The sequence below is a fragment of the Rhinatrema bivittatum genome, chromosome 11, assembly GCF_901001135.1.
Source record: "Rhinatrema bivittatum chromosome 11, aRhiBiv1.1, whole genome shotgun sequence".
In the NCBI taxonomy this organism is placed as follows: Eukaryota; Metazoa; Chordata; class Amphibia; order Gymnophiona; family Rhinatrematidae; genus Rhinatrema; species Rhinatrema bivittatum.
In genome coordinates, this window is record NC_042625.1 from 79962112 (window position 1) to 79977645 (window position 15534).

Below are 15534 nucleotides of genomic sequence, written 5' to 3' on the forward strand. Positions count from 1 at the left end.
TTAGGGGGGAAAAAACCCTCCTGCAGTCCTCAACCTCCCTCCTGTTCTGCCACAATTTAATTTGGATCCTGGGCCTTCTCAGGCCAAGCCGGAGCTTCCACCAAACCCCACCCCCACCAATGTAACCCAGCCCAGGCTCCTCTCATCCTCCTGTTCAAATTTGCCCCCCCCCTTCCTGGACCCTTCTCAAATCCCACTGGCTCCTAGCCTGAGTCCTGGACTTTAAAAATAACACTGTCCAGCTGGAGGATGGCACCAAAGTGATGTTACTTTGGTTCCTTCTTGGACATCAACAATTGATCGCCTAGCCTTCACTAACAACCTCTCCCACAACTGGGCAAACTTCACGATCCACTTGGCATCGAGAAACCATCTTAACTAGTCAGAGGTGAACAACCCATGTTTATCCCTAATGTAATTAGCTACGCGTTTACATGGATACCGTAGAAAACGTTTGTGCTATTCTATGTACAGGACTTCCCTTTCATAGCTTGGGCTTTGAGAAGGGAGCCTCTAACCCAGCATCTGAATGGTCTGAGACTCTCTCTCTATATACAATGAATATAAGTGAGCTAGATAAGATAGGTACATTGAAATGCTCAAAACTCTTCCATTAGATTGACATTCCAGGCTGATTTTCTGCAAGGTCACTGACCTAGAACCTTCTTGAACTGTAACACACGGCTTCCTTTCCCCCACTGCAGCTGGAGGATGAAGGACACTGGCCCCAAATCACCACTGGTCATCTTGCTCCATTATTCGAGAATCCCAGATGAGTTTCATAAAGGAATGCATAACCTTTTCACAAGGCATCTTCAGTGACCACTAGAGAACAAGTTTACACTTTTCATCCAGCTGGGTAGAAGGTGGAAAGTGGGGTTCGGGTAGGAAGAAAGGGAAGGGGTATTTACCTACTAAAGACTTTTTTTTAAATGATGTATAACGACCCCTACATGGGGCTATGTGGTTGAATAACAAGTTTAGTATGACCAAAAGGATAAAGATCTTGCTCTTCCTTTCTTTCTTTGACCAGCAATATCTACCTCCGTATAATTAGACAGGAGAGGTAGGGGAGTGTGAGGAATTCTGGGGTTGATGTGGGGGCTAGATCTTTCTTTTTAAAGGTACCAGCTAGGGTACTTAATGATCTCCTCCAAAACCCAAGCTGGTGTGAGACACAGACACAAAAATGTAAACACATCTGCAAAATCCGATAAATAAAACCAAGCTGCTTTTTCAGTCTGAAGCGTTATTCTAAGTGTGTTATGTTTTTTCACTTTAAATCCTGGCTCTGCAGTAATGGACTCTTTTGTCTCCCTCCTGGACTTCTGCTGCCCAGCCACTCTCTCCCACTTGGATGATTAATCCTTAGGAAAGAGACTGGGGTGCCAGCTAGCAGAGAGGTGACTTCTGGGGGGGGGGGCAGAGAGAAAGAGAGAAAATGTTGTTATTGCTGTGGGTTTGATTTATTTACTTGCTGTTTGACAAGCTGAAGTAGCTCTCGTGTCATTTTCGTGAGCTACCAGCTTGCACAGTCAGGGCGGCCTCCAGCAAGGCTGGCAGAGGGACAAAAAGCCAGTCAGCCCAGCACGCTACGTGCTCTCTCTTTCTCTGAAAGCTGCCTTTTCTTTACTCTGGGGGCCCCTTTTACATGCGCAAAGGGGGGGGCTGTGTCTGATTCTGCAAAACCTTCTTCACAGTCAAAAGCTTAAAAATAAAAAAATCCTTTTCATGAAGGAAAAAAATGCCTTCTGTTTATTGTCAGGCCGTTTTCAGGCTTCTCAATGCAGCTTTTGTTTTCATTTTTAAGCGTAAGTTAGAAATTGTGTTAAGGACAGCTCCAGAATTTTTTTTTTTAACTGCTATTAAAAAGGACTGGAAATAGATTGATGAAGGACATTTTTCCCATTCTATGCCTTAGGTCCATAATCCTAATGATCTCCATTTACTGGGCACATGTGAATAAACCTATCACTGGATGTAAAGACCTAAGATGTGTGAAATAAATACGGTATCTAGCAGATGCAAGCAAGAACTTCGGAAGATCTTGGAAGGGGGAGGAATCAATTTTAAAAGGGTTTAGTTGCCAAGCTTTAGGAGTTAGGAACCTAAATCTGCCCCTTTGCAAACTGACAAGGGTTCAACACCTAAATTTAGGCACCCAAAATGTGGGGATAAAGTTAGGACAAAGAAAACAATTTGTAGGCCACCTTTGGGGGTTTATCTAAACTTTGTAATTTTATTTATTTATTTAGCATTTTTTCTATACCGACATTCATGAATAGACACATCACATCAGTTTACATCGAACCATGATGTAATGATGACCGATTGATTATAAATAAGGTTACACTCTACGATGACACCTAGTATGAAGGTCATACACTAATTCCAGCATCTCCGATGGCTTTCATGATTTGCGAGGTGGTTATACTTTTTTGTGTATTTTATATGTAACATCTACATGTAATAACCCCGATTTTATACATGGAGGCAAGTAATTTATAAAGTATGCACATATAAGTGGTGACTCTTCAAAATAGTGCACATATGTGTGCGTTTTGCCGGGGTGCGCACATGGACACAACGATTTTTATAACGTGCGCATGTCATAAAATCTGCTACCCATGTGTATATGTGTGCATATACAGGCTCGAGTGTGTAAATGGGGGGATTTTCATAGATGCAGGCAACGATGCATTAGCCCTATTTCCCAGTTTCCCCAGTAAAAGAAAACATAAACCCCCTTTTACCCTACTAACCCCGACCCTTAAAACCCTGGTAATTACCATTTTCTTTTTTAATTTCTCTACTTACACTATTCGTGGATGTGCTATTTTATGAACACAAGAGTACATATATAACAAGTATAACATTCTGCACATACATTTTAACCAGCAGAAAAAAGGGGCGAGCTAAAAGTTCCAGGGCAGGATCAGATGTACGGATGATATTTTGTAAGAGATATACACATATGCATTACCAAACTTATTCCATACACTTGTACACCTGCTAATTGACTCAAAATAGTGAAATCGGACTTGTCTGTTCGCTGCAGTTTTTGGGTGGGAGGTCTGGGTGAACTGGCGATTCCAAGTACGTATGCAAGATTTTATAAAACTGTATGAGGTAGATTTTAAAAAAAAAAAGTGTTGCGTGCGGCAAAACTCAGGGGATATGTGACTCGAGTGCGTGTTCACGTCGCGCGGATTTTAAAAGGCTTGCAGCCACGCGCGTATCTCCCAGTTCGCGGATTAAAAAAAAGGTTTGCCGAAAGGGGTGGGGCAAGGGTGGGTTAGGACTGCACCATGCAGGCGGTTACGTGCATTAGTGCGTACCGGGATCCCACAACCACGTAACTTGCTTCTGCTATGGGCTGAGTGTAAGATACCATTTAACGTATGTGCCATTTTTCTGCTTAAAACTCCTTTGAAAATTTACTCAAATTTCAGGCTCCTAAATTTAGGTGAATTTTCAGCTAAAAATGTTGGTCCCTAAGTTAGGATAGAAATCTATCTAAAATTTAGGCCATTCAATTGACCCCCCTTTGCTGTGAAGAGTGATCTGCAGGAGGCCATAGACCTTCTCTACAGAGATGGGGATCCCATATCTGAACCGCTTCCTTTCCTCACAAGGACAGGCATGATCAAGATCTCTGAGGCCAGATAGGGGGAGACAATACAGCCCTCGTTCGTAGGCAGGAAAGCTGGGGCAGAGGAAGCTGCCCACAGAGGGAAAGATGCTGGTGGTCAGAAGTGAGGTCGTTTACGTGCCACTCTATGCCAGGCTCGGCTGCTTCCAGAAGCAGTGGTCAGAGCCATCACTAGGGTAACTTTCTTCTTTTCATCTGAAACTCCAAGATGGATCATGTGAAATTTGCACCTTTTTTATTCAAAGAGCTCTGGAAGGAAAGGGGGAAGGAGGGAGTGCGTGGAAGTCTCCAACCTTGCCACCATACTTTGGAACTTCTTTGTCTGAAACTGAGAAGCAACTCCAAAGGCCGCGTGGAATAGATTGCATTCCAGTTTTGTTGTCCTCCTAGTTTGCAGGAGGCTAGGCTTTGGTTTGGACTAGTGCAAGATCTCCCTATTGTAACTAACAGAAGATAGAGCTATGCGTGAAGTAGCTCAGATAGCCAGCAAGACATATTATATGCAATCTCCCAAGCTCATTCCCACAAAGGATGCTACAGAACTTGTGGCTTTCGGTGGTCTGCTCACCTGCAGCCAGGGTGTGGTAGATTTCATCCAGGAGACTTGACGAAACAGCACAAAGACATCGTATGGACTAGCATATAGGGCGACTTGCCCACAAGGGTATTCGAAGGAAACCAAGGGGCCTCCGCAGGTACAGGCAGAGCCCAAGGTGTGTTGCACAGCAGAAAAGAGAACCCTCCCTATTCTGGGAATGCACTTTTGCACAGGACTTGCTGAAGGCCATGGACATGCAATTCAGAGATTGCCTCCCAAGGAAAATGCATGATCCCGCCACTCGATACTCTACAGACTGTCCCCAAAGACACACATGTAAGGAATCATCAGATACTTGTAAGCTCCTCTGCTGCATGGAAGACAACCCCCTCTTCACCCAGGATCCACCTTGTGCTCCCGACAGAGGCAGTATTCAGCCAAATATGCCGTAAGCTTACAATTCTGTTCGGTTTTAATTTTGTGCACCTCAATAGATCAAGATTAAACAGTACAATTTTATACAGAGCTTGCTCTATGACTAGACGATCAATCTAAGGTGAAGAATGATGACTTCTATAATAAATCATTTAATCCTATGACAGCGCAAGCTACAGAGTAACCAGGTTAGTACAGGCAGGTTGCCAGTGGATGGATACTGTCTAGGTTAATATGTTACTGCATAAATCTGTACTAAATATTTTCTGTAACATGCCTCGCAATGAGAGAGTCAATTGATTTTTTTTTTTTCCTTAACTGCATTGTGTCCGATACTGTCATCCTGAAGGCTAAAAGATGCTTTAAAGTTTGTTCAACTATTTCATTATGTAAAAACATTTATTAACTAGACTGACGTGGGCACCACCACCTTCTGTATCTGGTATTCTGTCACCACAACACGTTTCTTATGCACAATTTAAACAAATAGGTTAACTCTGTTTTTACTTGTAGATAGAGGCCTCTTCTTCAATTTTAAATTTTATTAACAGGCAAAACAAAAATAGATTCTTACTGTGCATAAACAGGAGATAACAGCAACCAGCATAGTGTGGGCCACAGAAATAAAAACAGGTAAAATGGGGATAATTCTGCAGGACCAGCCAGATTAGCTGCTGAATCATATAGACTGACCCAAGCTAATTGAAAGCACAAGGTAAAAACTCCAAGGCTTCCCAATCCTTCAGAGGCAGCTGCACTAAATATAGCAGAAGATGTGAACATGCAGGTTGAGCAGCAGTTAGCAGTATAACAGAAAACAAGAATATGCAGAATAAATCATGAGCACAGCCTTAGGAATAAAAACAGGCTGCTGTGGAAGCAGGACACTATGAAAGCAAGACAACAGTGAATAAACAGAAACACTTGTGGAGACGAGACATCTGGGAATGAACAGGAGTACCTGCCGGGTACTTCCAAATAACTTGGATTGACTACTGCAGGCTGCTGGGCTCGATGGACTATCAGTCTGACCCAATGTGGCATTTGCTTTGTAAACTTCCAGTTATGAGTTATGTAATCTAGCCTTTTTCTTTGACTGTAATGTCTGATAAGGGGTTAACTATTTTATCAATAAAGTTTATTTTTAAATCTAAATATCTATGAAATAATACACCTCTAGCAGTGCTTTTTGCTTCCAGAAACTCTTCCGTTCTGCCCCCTCCCCCCTGATATCTGAGTATTGACAGTGTTTCCACAGACTTATTCATGAGCCTTCAGGCAAAGTCCTTCCTTTCTTTTTTGAATCCTGGGACATTGCTAACATATCATGTCTATCCCTTTTTGTTGGAGCCAAATTTGGGGCTCTGTATTGTTTGAGACTATCAAAGAAATGGCTCTCCAATGCTAAAGCGATTCTCCTGGGTCAGTTTATATAGGCCTGCTCTACTAATTTTCAGGGACTTTAATTCTATTACAATCAAAATGGTCTCTGGAGGTCAAGCCTGTTCTCTCTGCTCTACTTGACATCAACAGAAAATGTGTGGGTAACAACCTAGAAAAATACAAGTGCATTTAGGGGGTCAATTTTCAAAGCATTTAGGTGCCTAATGTTGAGTTAGGTTCCTAAATTGGTGTCCTCGAAAACTGACTAAGGCTGAGCACCTACATTTAAGAGCCAAAAAAGTGGACTGTTATAGGGGTGGTTTAGGGCAGAGGAAAAACATTAGCTGCTTAGCGTTGACTTTCTCCACTCTGCACCTAATTTAGGTGCCTATATCTCGGAAAATGAATTTCAAGTCTAAATTTTAGGCCCCTATGTTTGGCTAAAAATCTTTTAAAATGTAGGGACACAAAGGGGTTGAATTAATGGACGTTTGAAACTGGGTAACTGGCCGCGAGTCGGTTAACAGGTAAAATTCAGCTTCACAAAATGGATGAGCAGGATTGAGAGCAGTCGCTGAAAATGTTTCCTTTTATATAAAAAAATTATATCTAGTATCAGTTCCTGCATGTTAGTAAGATGCCTCCCGCCTGAATCATGACAACTTTATTCTTCTTTAACAAGTGCTTGTTGGGGTCTCTTCCAGCTCTGGATAATCTGAGAGTTGGAATGCAATCCTATGCTTTGGGGCCTGAATCCATGGTATTATTGCCTCACTAGGACGACAACAGGAATTACAGCTTGTATATTCTTTTTGTAGCAACACTCGGATGTGTTCCCTTCCATGTGTCTCCCCTGGGTTGACCGGAATGGAGGTTAGCTTGCACTGCGATGGTACAGAGGGCAGTTAGAAAAGTTCTGAAGGCTGTGCTTTAGAAAGTAAGACCAAAAAGATGTAGATAGGCTAGAGGTAATCCAGAGAGAGGCAAGCAAAATGGTGCAGAGTCTACACCAAAAACTATAAGGACCTAAATAGGTTTACTCGAGAGGAGGGAAATTTAAATATCTGAAAGGTATTAAAAATGCATTAGTAAACCTTTTTCAATGGAATATTATTGAAATAGGGGTTGTGATATGAAGCTCCAAAGGGGATAGCCTCAGGAAGAAAATAATTTTTCTGAGAAAGGGTGGCTGATGCCTGAAATGCCCTCTCGCAATGGCTGGAGCTTATAATGGTAATGGAATTAAAAATAAATAAATAAAAATAAACACAGAGGATACTTACATTCAAAATGTGAAGGGGTAGCAGAACCCTGAATTAGTGGTGCCAGAGGCCTTGAGGGTAGCCAGTTAGTAGCACCATTAGCCAAGGGGGGGGGGGGGGGGGAGGTAATTGTGATAACCTGCACAGGGCAGTGGCATGACTGTATTGAGATTCTGAGAAGGCATTGGACTGTCCAGCATGGAGTGGCAGTTCTGACGGCAGTGGTAATATTGCCTCCAGCTTTCAAGAACAAATAGAGGTAACGTGCCCGCAGAAAAGTTATGACCCTAACAGCGGTGGTATGGCTTCTAAGAAGGCTAAGGTAACCTGCATACAGAGCAGAGGAGGCCAGATGTTTTGGACAAAAGCCTTGCTGGTCTTGGTAGCTGTGTGCATTGTTTAGGAAGCTTGGTCCTAACACTGGGAAGGGGACCCACCTAGGTGTGGAGGAAGATAAGGCCGGACATGGTCCTACCTGCGGAGATGGTGGAGGCTTGCACTGTAACAGATTCCAGGCACGCTCGGCAGACATGGGAGGGCAGGGGCTAGAGGTCACGCATGGGTTTTGTTTGCTTACCAATAATGGACCAATATCAACTGGGAGACGGGGTCAGTTTTGGTCTTTTTTTTTTCTGCTGTCATTTAACATGTTTGCTGTGCTATTTGAAAGACCTTCATGAAAAGAAGAAATGAGACAACAAATCGACTTAGCACGAGGACACTACCATAATAGTCAGAAGGGAGAACATAGTCGGGCTCCCTTCCCGCCAGTAACAAGATGATGGGGCGCTGAGATGGCCAACCTGGGAGCTCAGGGCTTGGCTTCTCTCCTAAGCTGCTGTATACATTGAAAGCAGTGCATGAAGGATTGCCTTGAGTTTGTTTATTCTGTCCCTCCACCCACTTCATTTTCTTTACAGCTGCTAAGTGCTGGCTTGTGGCTTGATATACTGTTTGGAAAAATTCACACATCAACCAAATTAGGAATGAAGACTTAGTGCCTTGTAATTGGCCTCCATTTGCCGTATTTATTTACTGTGCAATTAGTTAAACCAACTCTTTTCACTGTTCTCTTTCAGCTGCCAAGTTACACAACATGAGGAGGGGGGGTGCCCCAAGGCAAGACGGGGGTAGAGGAGAATTTTGATGTTGCCTCTGGGAATTCAGCTTCATCTGACAGCAGCTGTAGCCAAAAACCACAAGGCCATGAGCCACCGTATTCCTGCTCCTTCAATAGTGCTCCTTTATCACCATGATAGTGTTTATGGTTTCACACACACGGCCCTTTCTTTAACGTCAGACACTATAGCTGTGGTTGGTCCAACTAGATGGGGCCTCCCTTCTACCACCTTCTTCCCAGCCTCTGTCAAAACTTCACTGTCTGAAAAGTAAACAGAACATTAATTTCGCTGCAGTATTTCCCTTAGCCTCTCTCAGCCAGTGCTTGCGGTGGATTGAAGATGGGGTCAGTGTCTTTTAATTTGATTCTGTATATGATCCTGAATGTTTTACGAGCCAAAAGGACTTGCCAGGATTCAGACCATTCGCCCCCAGGGTGCAAGACTGGTCCCAATGTTCTATTCCCAAAGGAAGCAGGGGACTCTTGCTTGGTTGGAGGGACCAAGTCAGCCAAACTGTCCCCTCGCCATTCCCTCCCTCTGCCTCCTGCCCTCCTCACGCTGGTCTCTCTCACTCACGCTCTCCCACCTAGGAACATAAGAACATGCCATACTGGGTCAGATCAAGGGTCCATCAAACCCAGCATCCTGTTTCCAACAGTGGCCAATCCAGGCCATAAGAACCTGGCAAGAACCCAAAAATTAAGTCTATTCCATGTTACCGTTGCTAGTAATAGCGGTGGTTATTATCTAAGTCAACCTAATTAACAGCAGGCAATGGACCTCCTCCAAGAACTCATCCAATCCCTCCCTAAACACAGCCACACCAACTGCACCAACCACATCCTCTGGCAACAAACTCCAGAGCCCAACTGTGCGTTGAGTGAAAAAGAACCCTCCCCGACTAGTCCCAAATGTGCCACATGCCAACCCCATGGAGTGCCCCCCAGTCTCTCCACCATCCGAAAGAGCAAAAAACCGATTCACATCTACCCGTTCTAGACCTCTCATGATTTGAAACACCTCCATCACATCCCCCCTCAGCTGTCTCCTCTCCAAGCTGAAAAGTCCCAACCTCTCCAGTCCCTCCGCACAGGGGAGCTGTTCCTTTCCCCCCACCATCCTGGTCGCCCCTCTCTGTACCCTCTCCATCGCAACTACATCTCTCTTGAGATGCGGCAACCAGAACTGCACACAGCACTCAAGGTGCGGTCCCACCATGGAGCAATACAGAGGCACCATGACATTTTCCGTTTTATTCACCATTCCCTTTCTAATAATTCCCAACATTCTGTTTGCTTTTTTGACTGCTGCAGCACACTGAATTGACAATTTCAATGTATTATCCACTATGACGCCTAGATCTTTCTTGGGTAGTAGCACCTAATATGGAACCTAACGTGTAATTATAGCATGGGTTATTTTTCCCTATATGCATCACCTTGCACTTGTCCACATTAAATTTCATCTGCCATTTGGATGCCCAATTTTCCAGCCTCACAAGGTCTTCTTGCAATTTATCACAATCTGCTTGTGATTTAACTACTCTGAACAATTTTGTATCATCTGCAAATTTGATTACCTCACTTGTATTTTTTTCCAGATCATTTATAAATATATTGAAAAGTAAGGGTCCCAATACAGATCCCTTTAGCGCTCCCCCTCACACATGCTGATCAGTGGCAGGAAGAAGAGAGCAAAGTAGCCTCAGGCCACGTCGTCCTCTGTTATCTAGCCAGACTGCTGCTTTGAACTGCAAGGCTATAACAATCCTGTGCAGTTCAAAGCAGCAGTTGGGCCCAGAGCTGCAGAGATGGAAGATGTGGCTGATGCAGTGCCACTAACCTTCTCCTCCTGCCACTGAATGCTGCTGCCTGCCTGCCCTGAAGCCAGATCTCCCATAGCGATTCTGTGGGAAACGCTAGATTTTGGTCAGACTATAGCCTCAGTGGCCCACCCCACTGCAACTCCTCTTCTTAAGGTAACAAAAAATGTTGGCAAAGTCCAATGTGTTTAAGCTATTAAATTAAAAAAAAAAATGGGGACACACGATGGCTTGCTAAAATTTATATATATTTGCATTTATAAATCAAAGCACTTACAAAATACTTTGTATAAAATTATGAATGGAAATAAGAGAAAATAACAAAGAAAGCAATATATAATCACCACATATATTGTTAACCAACCTGGAATAAGAAAAGGAGAAGTAAAGTAAATGAGCTTACAAAGTAACATTAAAAAAGAGACCATAACAATGAATTAGCTCCTGTCTAAACCATGTGCAAGCTTTACTGATCCACTAGTGGAGTCTGGGAAGATGTTAAAACTTTCCTTGCAGCAATAAAAGATCTGAGCTGCTCAGGAGAAAAGAAAATATATGGAGTAAACCAAGACCTTAGATTCATGACATATTGTGGGATCCTTTAACTCCTATTCAGTCCTGATAAAGTGTGACCTCAATATCCTGATTACAACAATTCTAACACCTCCAGTGACTAAACTTCTGCTAATTGTTTCTAATTTTATTATTTAATCATGGAGTCAATATTTAAAGAAGCATCAAATGGCTAACTTACCTTGCTAAAATCAGCTGGATGAGTTAGCCCAGATATTCAGCAGGATAAACGTCTCACTGAATATCCCTGAACAAAGATATGCAGGAAGGCCTACCTGGGGAACTTGCATCCTAACGGGCTAGATTTGAATATTGCTGGTTAGGTTGCAAAGTTGTCTGGGAACATGTTTCTGGATAGCTTTAACTTCACTGGCAATACTCGGGCGCTATGCTGGTAGCCTAAGCCTATGTGGTAAGTGTGGTCATCAGAGCAACGGGAGATACACAGCTTTTTTTTTTTTTAATTTGGCAGGGGTTGCAGGGATAGTGGTGGAAAACTTATTGGGCCTAAAGGCCCGCAACTTTATTTCTGTTTTTGGGAGGGCTCAGGTATCTTTGGAATGGGGGTAGGAGGTGTCAGGATTGGACCGCAAGGCTCTCATGCAAGCTTTTATTTATTTATTTTTTCTCTTAAACACTGCTTAGCCAGCAATATTCTTTGAAAATTGCCTGTTAAGTTAGTTGTGCAGGAACACATTTCCGGAAACGTTTAAATATCGGAGTTACCAAATTATTCAGCTATCTCAACTCCATTCCGGAATGCCCCCCAAATGCCTCTACATTTTAGCAGAAAATTATGGAGAAGAGCCCCAATATTCAAAAAGTCGGGATTTAGCCAGATAACCTATGAGTTACCCAGCCTTTAAATATTGGCCTTCATTTATATAATACTATAAGATGTATACAGCAAACATATTTAATAGAAGTCCCTGCTCTGTGGAGCTTACCATCTAGTCAAGACACACAGACAAAACAATTAAGAGGTTTTGGGTTACCTGAAAGTGGTTAAAGTCCAAAGACCATGAGCAGGAAGAAGAGATAATAGTGGAGAGGATGCACTGAAACGTAACTCACTTTGAGCTACCATGAAAAGGTGTGAGTTACATTATTTTAATTAAACTCCATTCAATGTAGGGATCAGTAGCCTGGACATTCCTAAGAGGGTTGGTGGGGACTGGTTGAAATTGAGGAGGGGATTGGTTAAGTGTAAGGGAAGTAAGATGAAGAGCAGTTGTGAAGCCAAAGCCACTGCCCGATTTATCTGTTCGCGCCCCAGCATCCATCCAGTTCAGGGGCAGGCAACTGGTTCTTGAATACCCCAAACGGGCCTGGTTTTCGGCATACCCACAATGAATATGCATGAGAGAAATTTTCATACAATGGAGGCAGTGCATACAAATCTATTTCATGCACATTGAGGATAACCTGAAAATCTTGCAGCACACACAGACCAGAGTTATCTACCCCTGCTCTGTATAGAAAAGCTTTTTCTTGCAGCTTCACAGTCCCATCTGAAAAAGAGACCTCTCTGGTCTCCTAAACTCATGCAATACAACATCCATTTTTGTTTGTCCATTTTCTTAAAAGATATCTTAACCTACTAAATAACAACAACGCCCATTTACAGATATGATTTTGGTCCAGACCTGATTTTCTGTGCTTAACAGGATGACATGGAATTGGTTGGCACTATTCCCCCAATTGCTAGCTTAAGCTTTTCCTCCTTACCCCAAAGTCACTGCCATTTGCACAGTATATAGTTTATTTATTTTATTTATTTATTTATTGTTTTTGTTATACCGAGTTTCATGATAGGCATCACATCAACCCGGTTTACAAATAACAAGGAGTGTAAAGCATAACGTAACGTAAAAAACAATATTTTCAATAAGAACCTTGAACTTTAAATACAGTGAATCAGAAAAAGGGAGAGGGAAAGTTACAAAAAACAAGGAAAATAAACTTGGGATGGAAGGGGAGAAATTGAACAGCACAATATTTACATTTGATAAACTATGCCCTTCATAGGCCCTTCATACATTTGATAAACTATGCCCTTCATAGACACCTTTGTGCAGCTGTAAGCTCCAATACCATCGGGCATGCACAGACACAGAAGGATATGTTGTAAATCACTTTGATCTGGTTTTGGAGTGGTGATATGTTGAGACAGACAGGTGCAGTCGCACCCCCATGTGTGTCTAGGGAGGATGTACAAATAGAGTTGTGCCCAGTGCTGGTCTTCATGGGCAACAACCAGGCTTGGTTTTCAGAATGTGAATTTTTCAGATAGGCTTGCATATACTTGGTCCAAGAAAAGGGTTCATTTTGCATATTTTGGTTATTCTGAAAACCCTCCAGGACCCCTGCTGTAATGCACTGTCACTCACAGTTGACATGCATATCATTCTGTGCCTATGGGGGAAACCCTAAATACATCAGACTGAGAGAATTAAGACGATATCCCAGAAATGCATGTACCAGTTAAATGAAGGCAATTATCATTTTCACTAAATGCTACAGAATTGTTTTGGAGTTTGTCAAACAGAACAAAAATAACAGGCTGGGCAACTGAGCCTCCTGACCCTGTCTGGAATAAGCATTGACTATTTCTGTCCTCTTGTTTTCAGTTTATAATCTCCGAGAGTGACCGGGGAGCCCTCTGCAACATGCAGTGCACTCGGGACCGCCACAAGCCTATCTGCGGATCAGATGGAAAACTCTACAAATCCCTCTGCGCCTTCCAGAGGGCCAAGTGCCAGAACCCCCTGCTGGAAGCCACACCACGCTCCCAGTGCAATAGTAAGAAAGCAAACAGTACGTTACCTTCATTGTCTCTCTCTGTAGGGAGGGGATTTGTGAAATCTGGGAGGGGTAAAAGCTGAAGATTAGTTAAGACGCCATTCATATTTATGTCCTAGATTAATAAAAACCCAGTCTACAGAGGAGAATTATTAACATTACACAGCTGTAGATTACAAGACCTAAAGCTTCTTATATTATGCGCTGTCACATGAAATGTGCCTTGCTCTCAGCACAGTCCTTGACAGAACCCCTTCCTGTGGCATGGCAGTCATTCTCTGTTGGGAGATGACTTTGCTGAACTCTGTGCGTGGATTAGGACCTGCCACTTTCCCGTGGAGACGTTTCCTGTGGGTTATGAAGTTTCTAGCTGGGAGAGGCCAAGGGGGGGAAAGTATGTTGGAGATGTATGGAATGTCCCTTCCAGCAGAGGTGGTGAAGGTAAAAAAACAGTAACAGAATTCAAGAAGGCCTGGGATAAGTGCAGAGGATCCTTAGAGATGGAGAAGTCAGGGAAACGCCAGAGATCAGCTGGGGTCTGTCATTATTCTGGGAACAAAACTGAGCAGACTGGATGAGGCTAATGGCCCATATCTGCCATCATGTTCTCTGTCATATTCTGTATTAAGTTCTAAGCCCTTGCTGGCTGCTGATTGGGATCACTTAGCTTTTGGCCGTCTGCAAAACCATAAAATACTCTGTGGTAATGCTTCAGTGAAACTATTAATGCTCTTCTGTCTCATAGCACTATAAAACATTACACCATCCATTAATATCCCTTTTGTAGCTTGTCTAAAATGTTTCCAGAGCAAATGGCTTTTAATTTAAACAATTTGTCTTTTTTTGCAGGTGAATCTTGCTACATTTCTGATGGTAGCCTTTCAGCCTAGCTACAGATTAGATTTGAGTGTGGGATTGAGGTGCCTGTCATGTGCCTCTGAGCACTGTAGTTTCATTGCATTTACTGCTAGCTCTTCTGTATCTCAGCACTGAGCTGCATCACAGTATTCACTAATAACTCTTCTGTTTTTGCTCAAAGTGATATAATCACTGGTGGACCCATTTTTGCCCCTTATATCTATGAAGTCAACTTTTTTTTTTTCTTCAGAAATATCCCAGGGCATAGTGTATAGGATCTTGCTAGATAAAAGAAGGTTCTACAATGACATCCTACTTTCTTCTCCAGTGAATGAAGAATCAAGAAGCCGTTTGACCAGAAATGAGAGCCCCCTGTGTGCCTTGTGTTCCCTCTTCTATAAATATGACCTTTTTGGCTTTCCAGATGCAAGTCTGACCAGATGCCAGGAGGACCGTGCAGCAGCACTTGCCCAAGCCCGAGGCCCGTCCCATTCAGTCTACGTCCCAGAATGTAAAGAGGACGGCTCCTTTCTACAGGTACTCAGAGGGACACAGGGGCTGACTTCTTGCTACATGTTTTTCTCATATTGTCAGCTTTATTTTCCAATTTCTAATGCATTTTACCAGCAAGATGGGAGCAGTCGTATTCCCTCAAAACAAATGGATCAGGAATGATCCATACTTATGCAGTGTTCACTGTGTAAGTATTCCTAACTAAACAACATTTCTTTGGAGGGATCTGTCCCCTTTATTTGACAAAACAATCCCAAAACTATATCTTCACTTTGCTTGCTTACTGCAATTTGTTTGTCAGTGGGTGATTAATATATCGCCCTCTTTTTTTCACAATCTCTTTATTTGGTTTTAGGCATTGACACCCAATAACATTAAGATTCTTATAACAAGTGTGAAAGTCATTATTTATCTTTTTTTTTTTTTTCCAAGTCAAATCCATGTGAAGAATAGGATAGATGGCCCCCTCGGTCTTACCAATATTACCAAACTACAGCCATGTATAATAGTGGTGTTCTTGCAAAAAAAAGGTTTCATTTTTATTTTTTTGTTTTGTTTTCTTTAATTTTGCTGTT

General features: G+C 42.7%; 1 protein-coding gene across 9 annotated transcripts in view; it reads left to right on the top strand.

Moving 5' to 3' along the window:
* LOC115073131 (SPARC-related modular calcium-binding protein 1-like) overlaps positions 1-15534 on the top strand; it is a 55108-nt gene that overhangs the window by 26831 nt on the left and 12743 nt on the right. For 6 of the 9 annotated variants that reach the window (XM_029571323.1, XM_029571327.1, XM_029571324.1 and 3 more), the window contains 2 exons: positions 13417-13603; positions 14775-14983. In XM_029571323.1, coding sequence (XP_029427183.1) covers positions 13417-13603; positions 14775-14983 — 396 coding nt within the window. The remainder of the gene's footprint in view (positions 1-13416; positions 13604-14774; positions 14984-15534) is intronic. The other 3 variants (XM_029571322.1, XM_029571326.1, XM_029571325.1) reach the window with 3 other exon arrangements.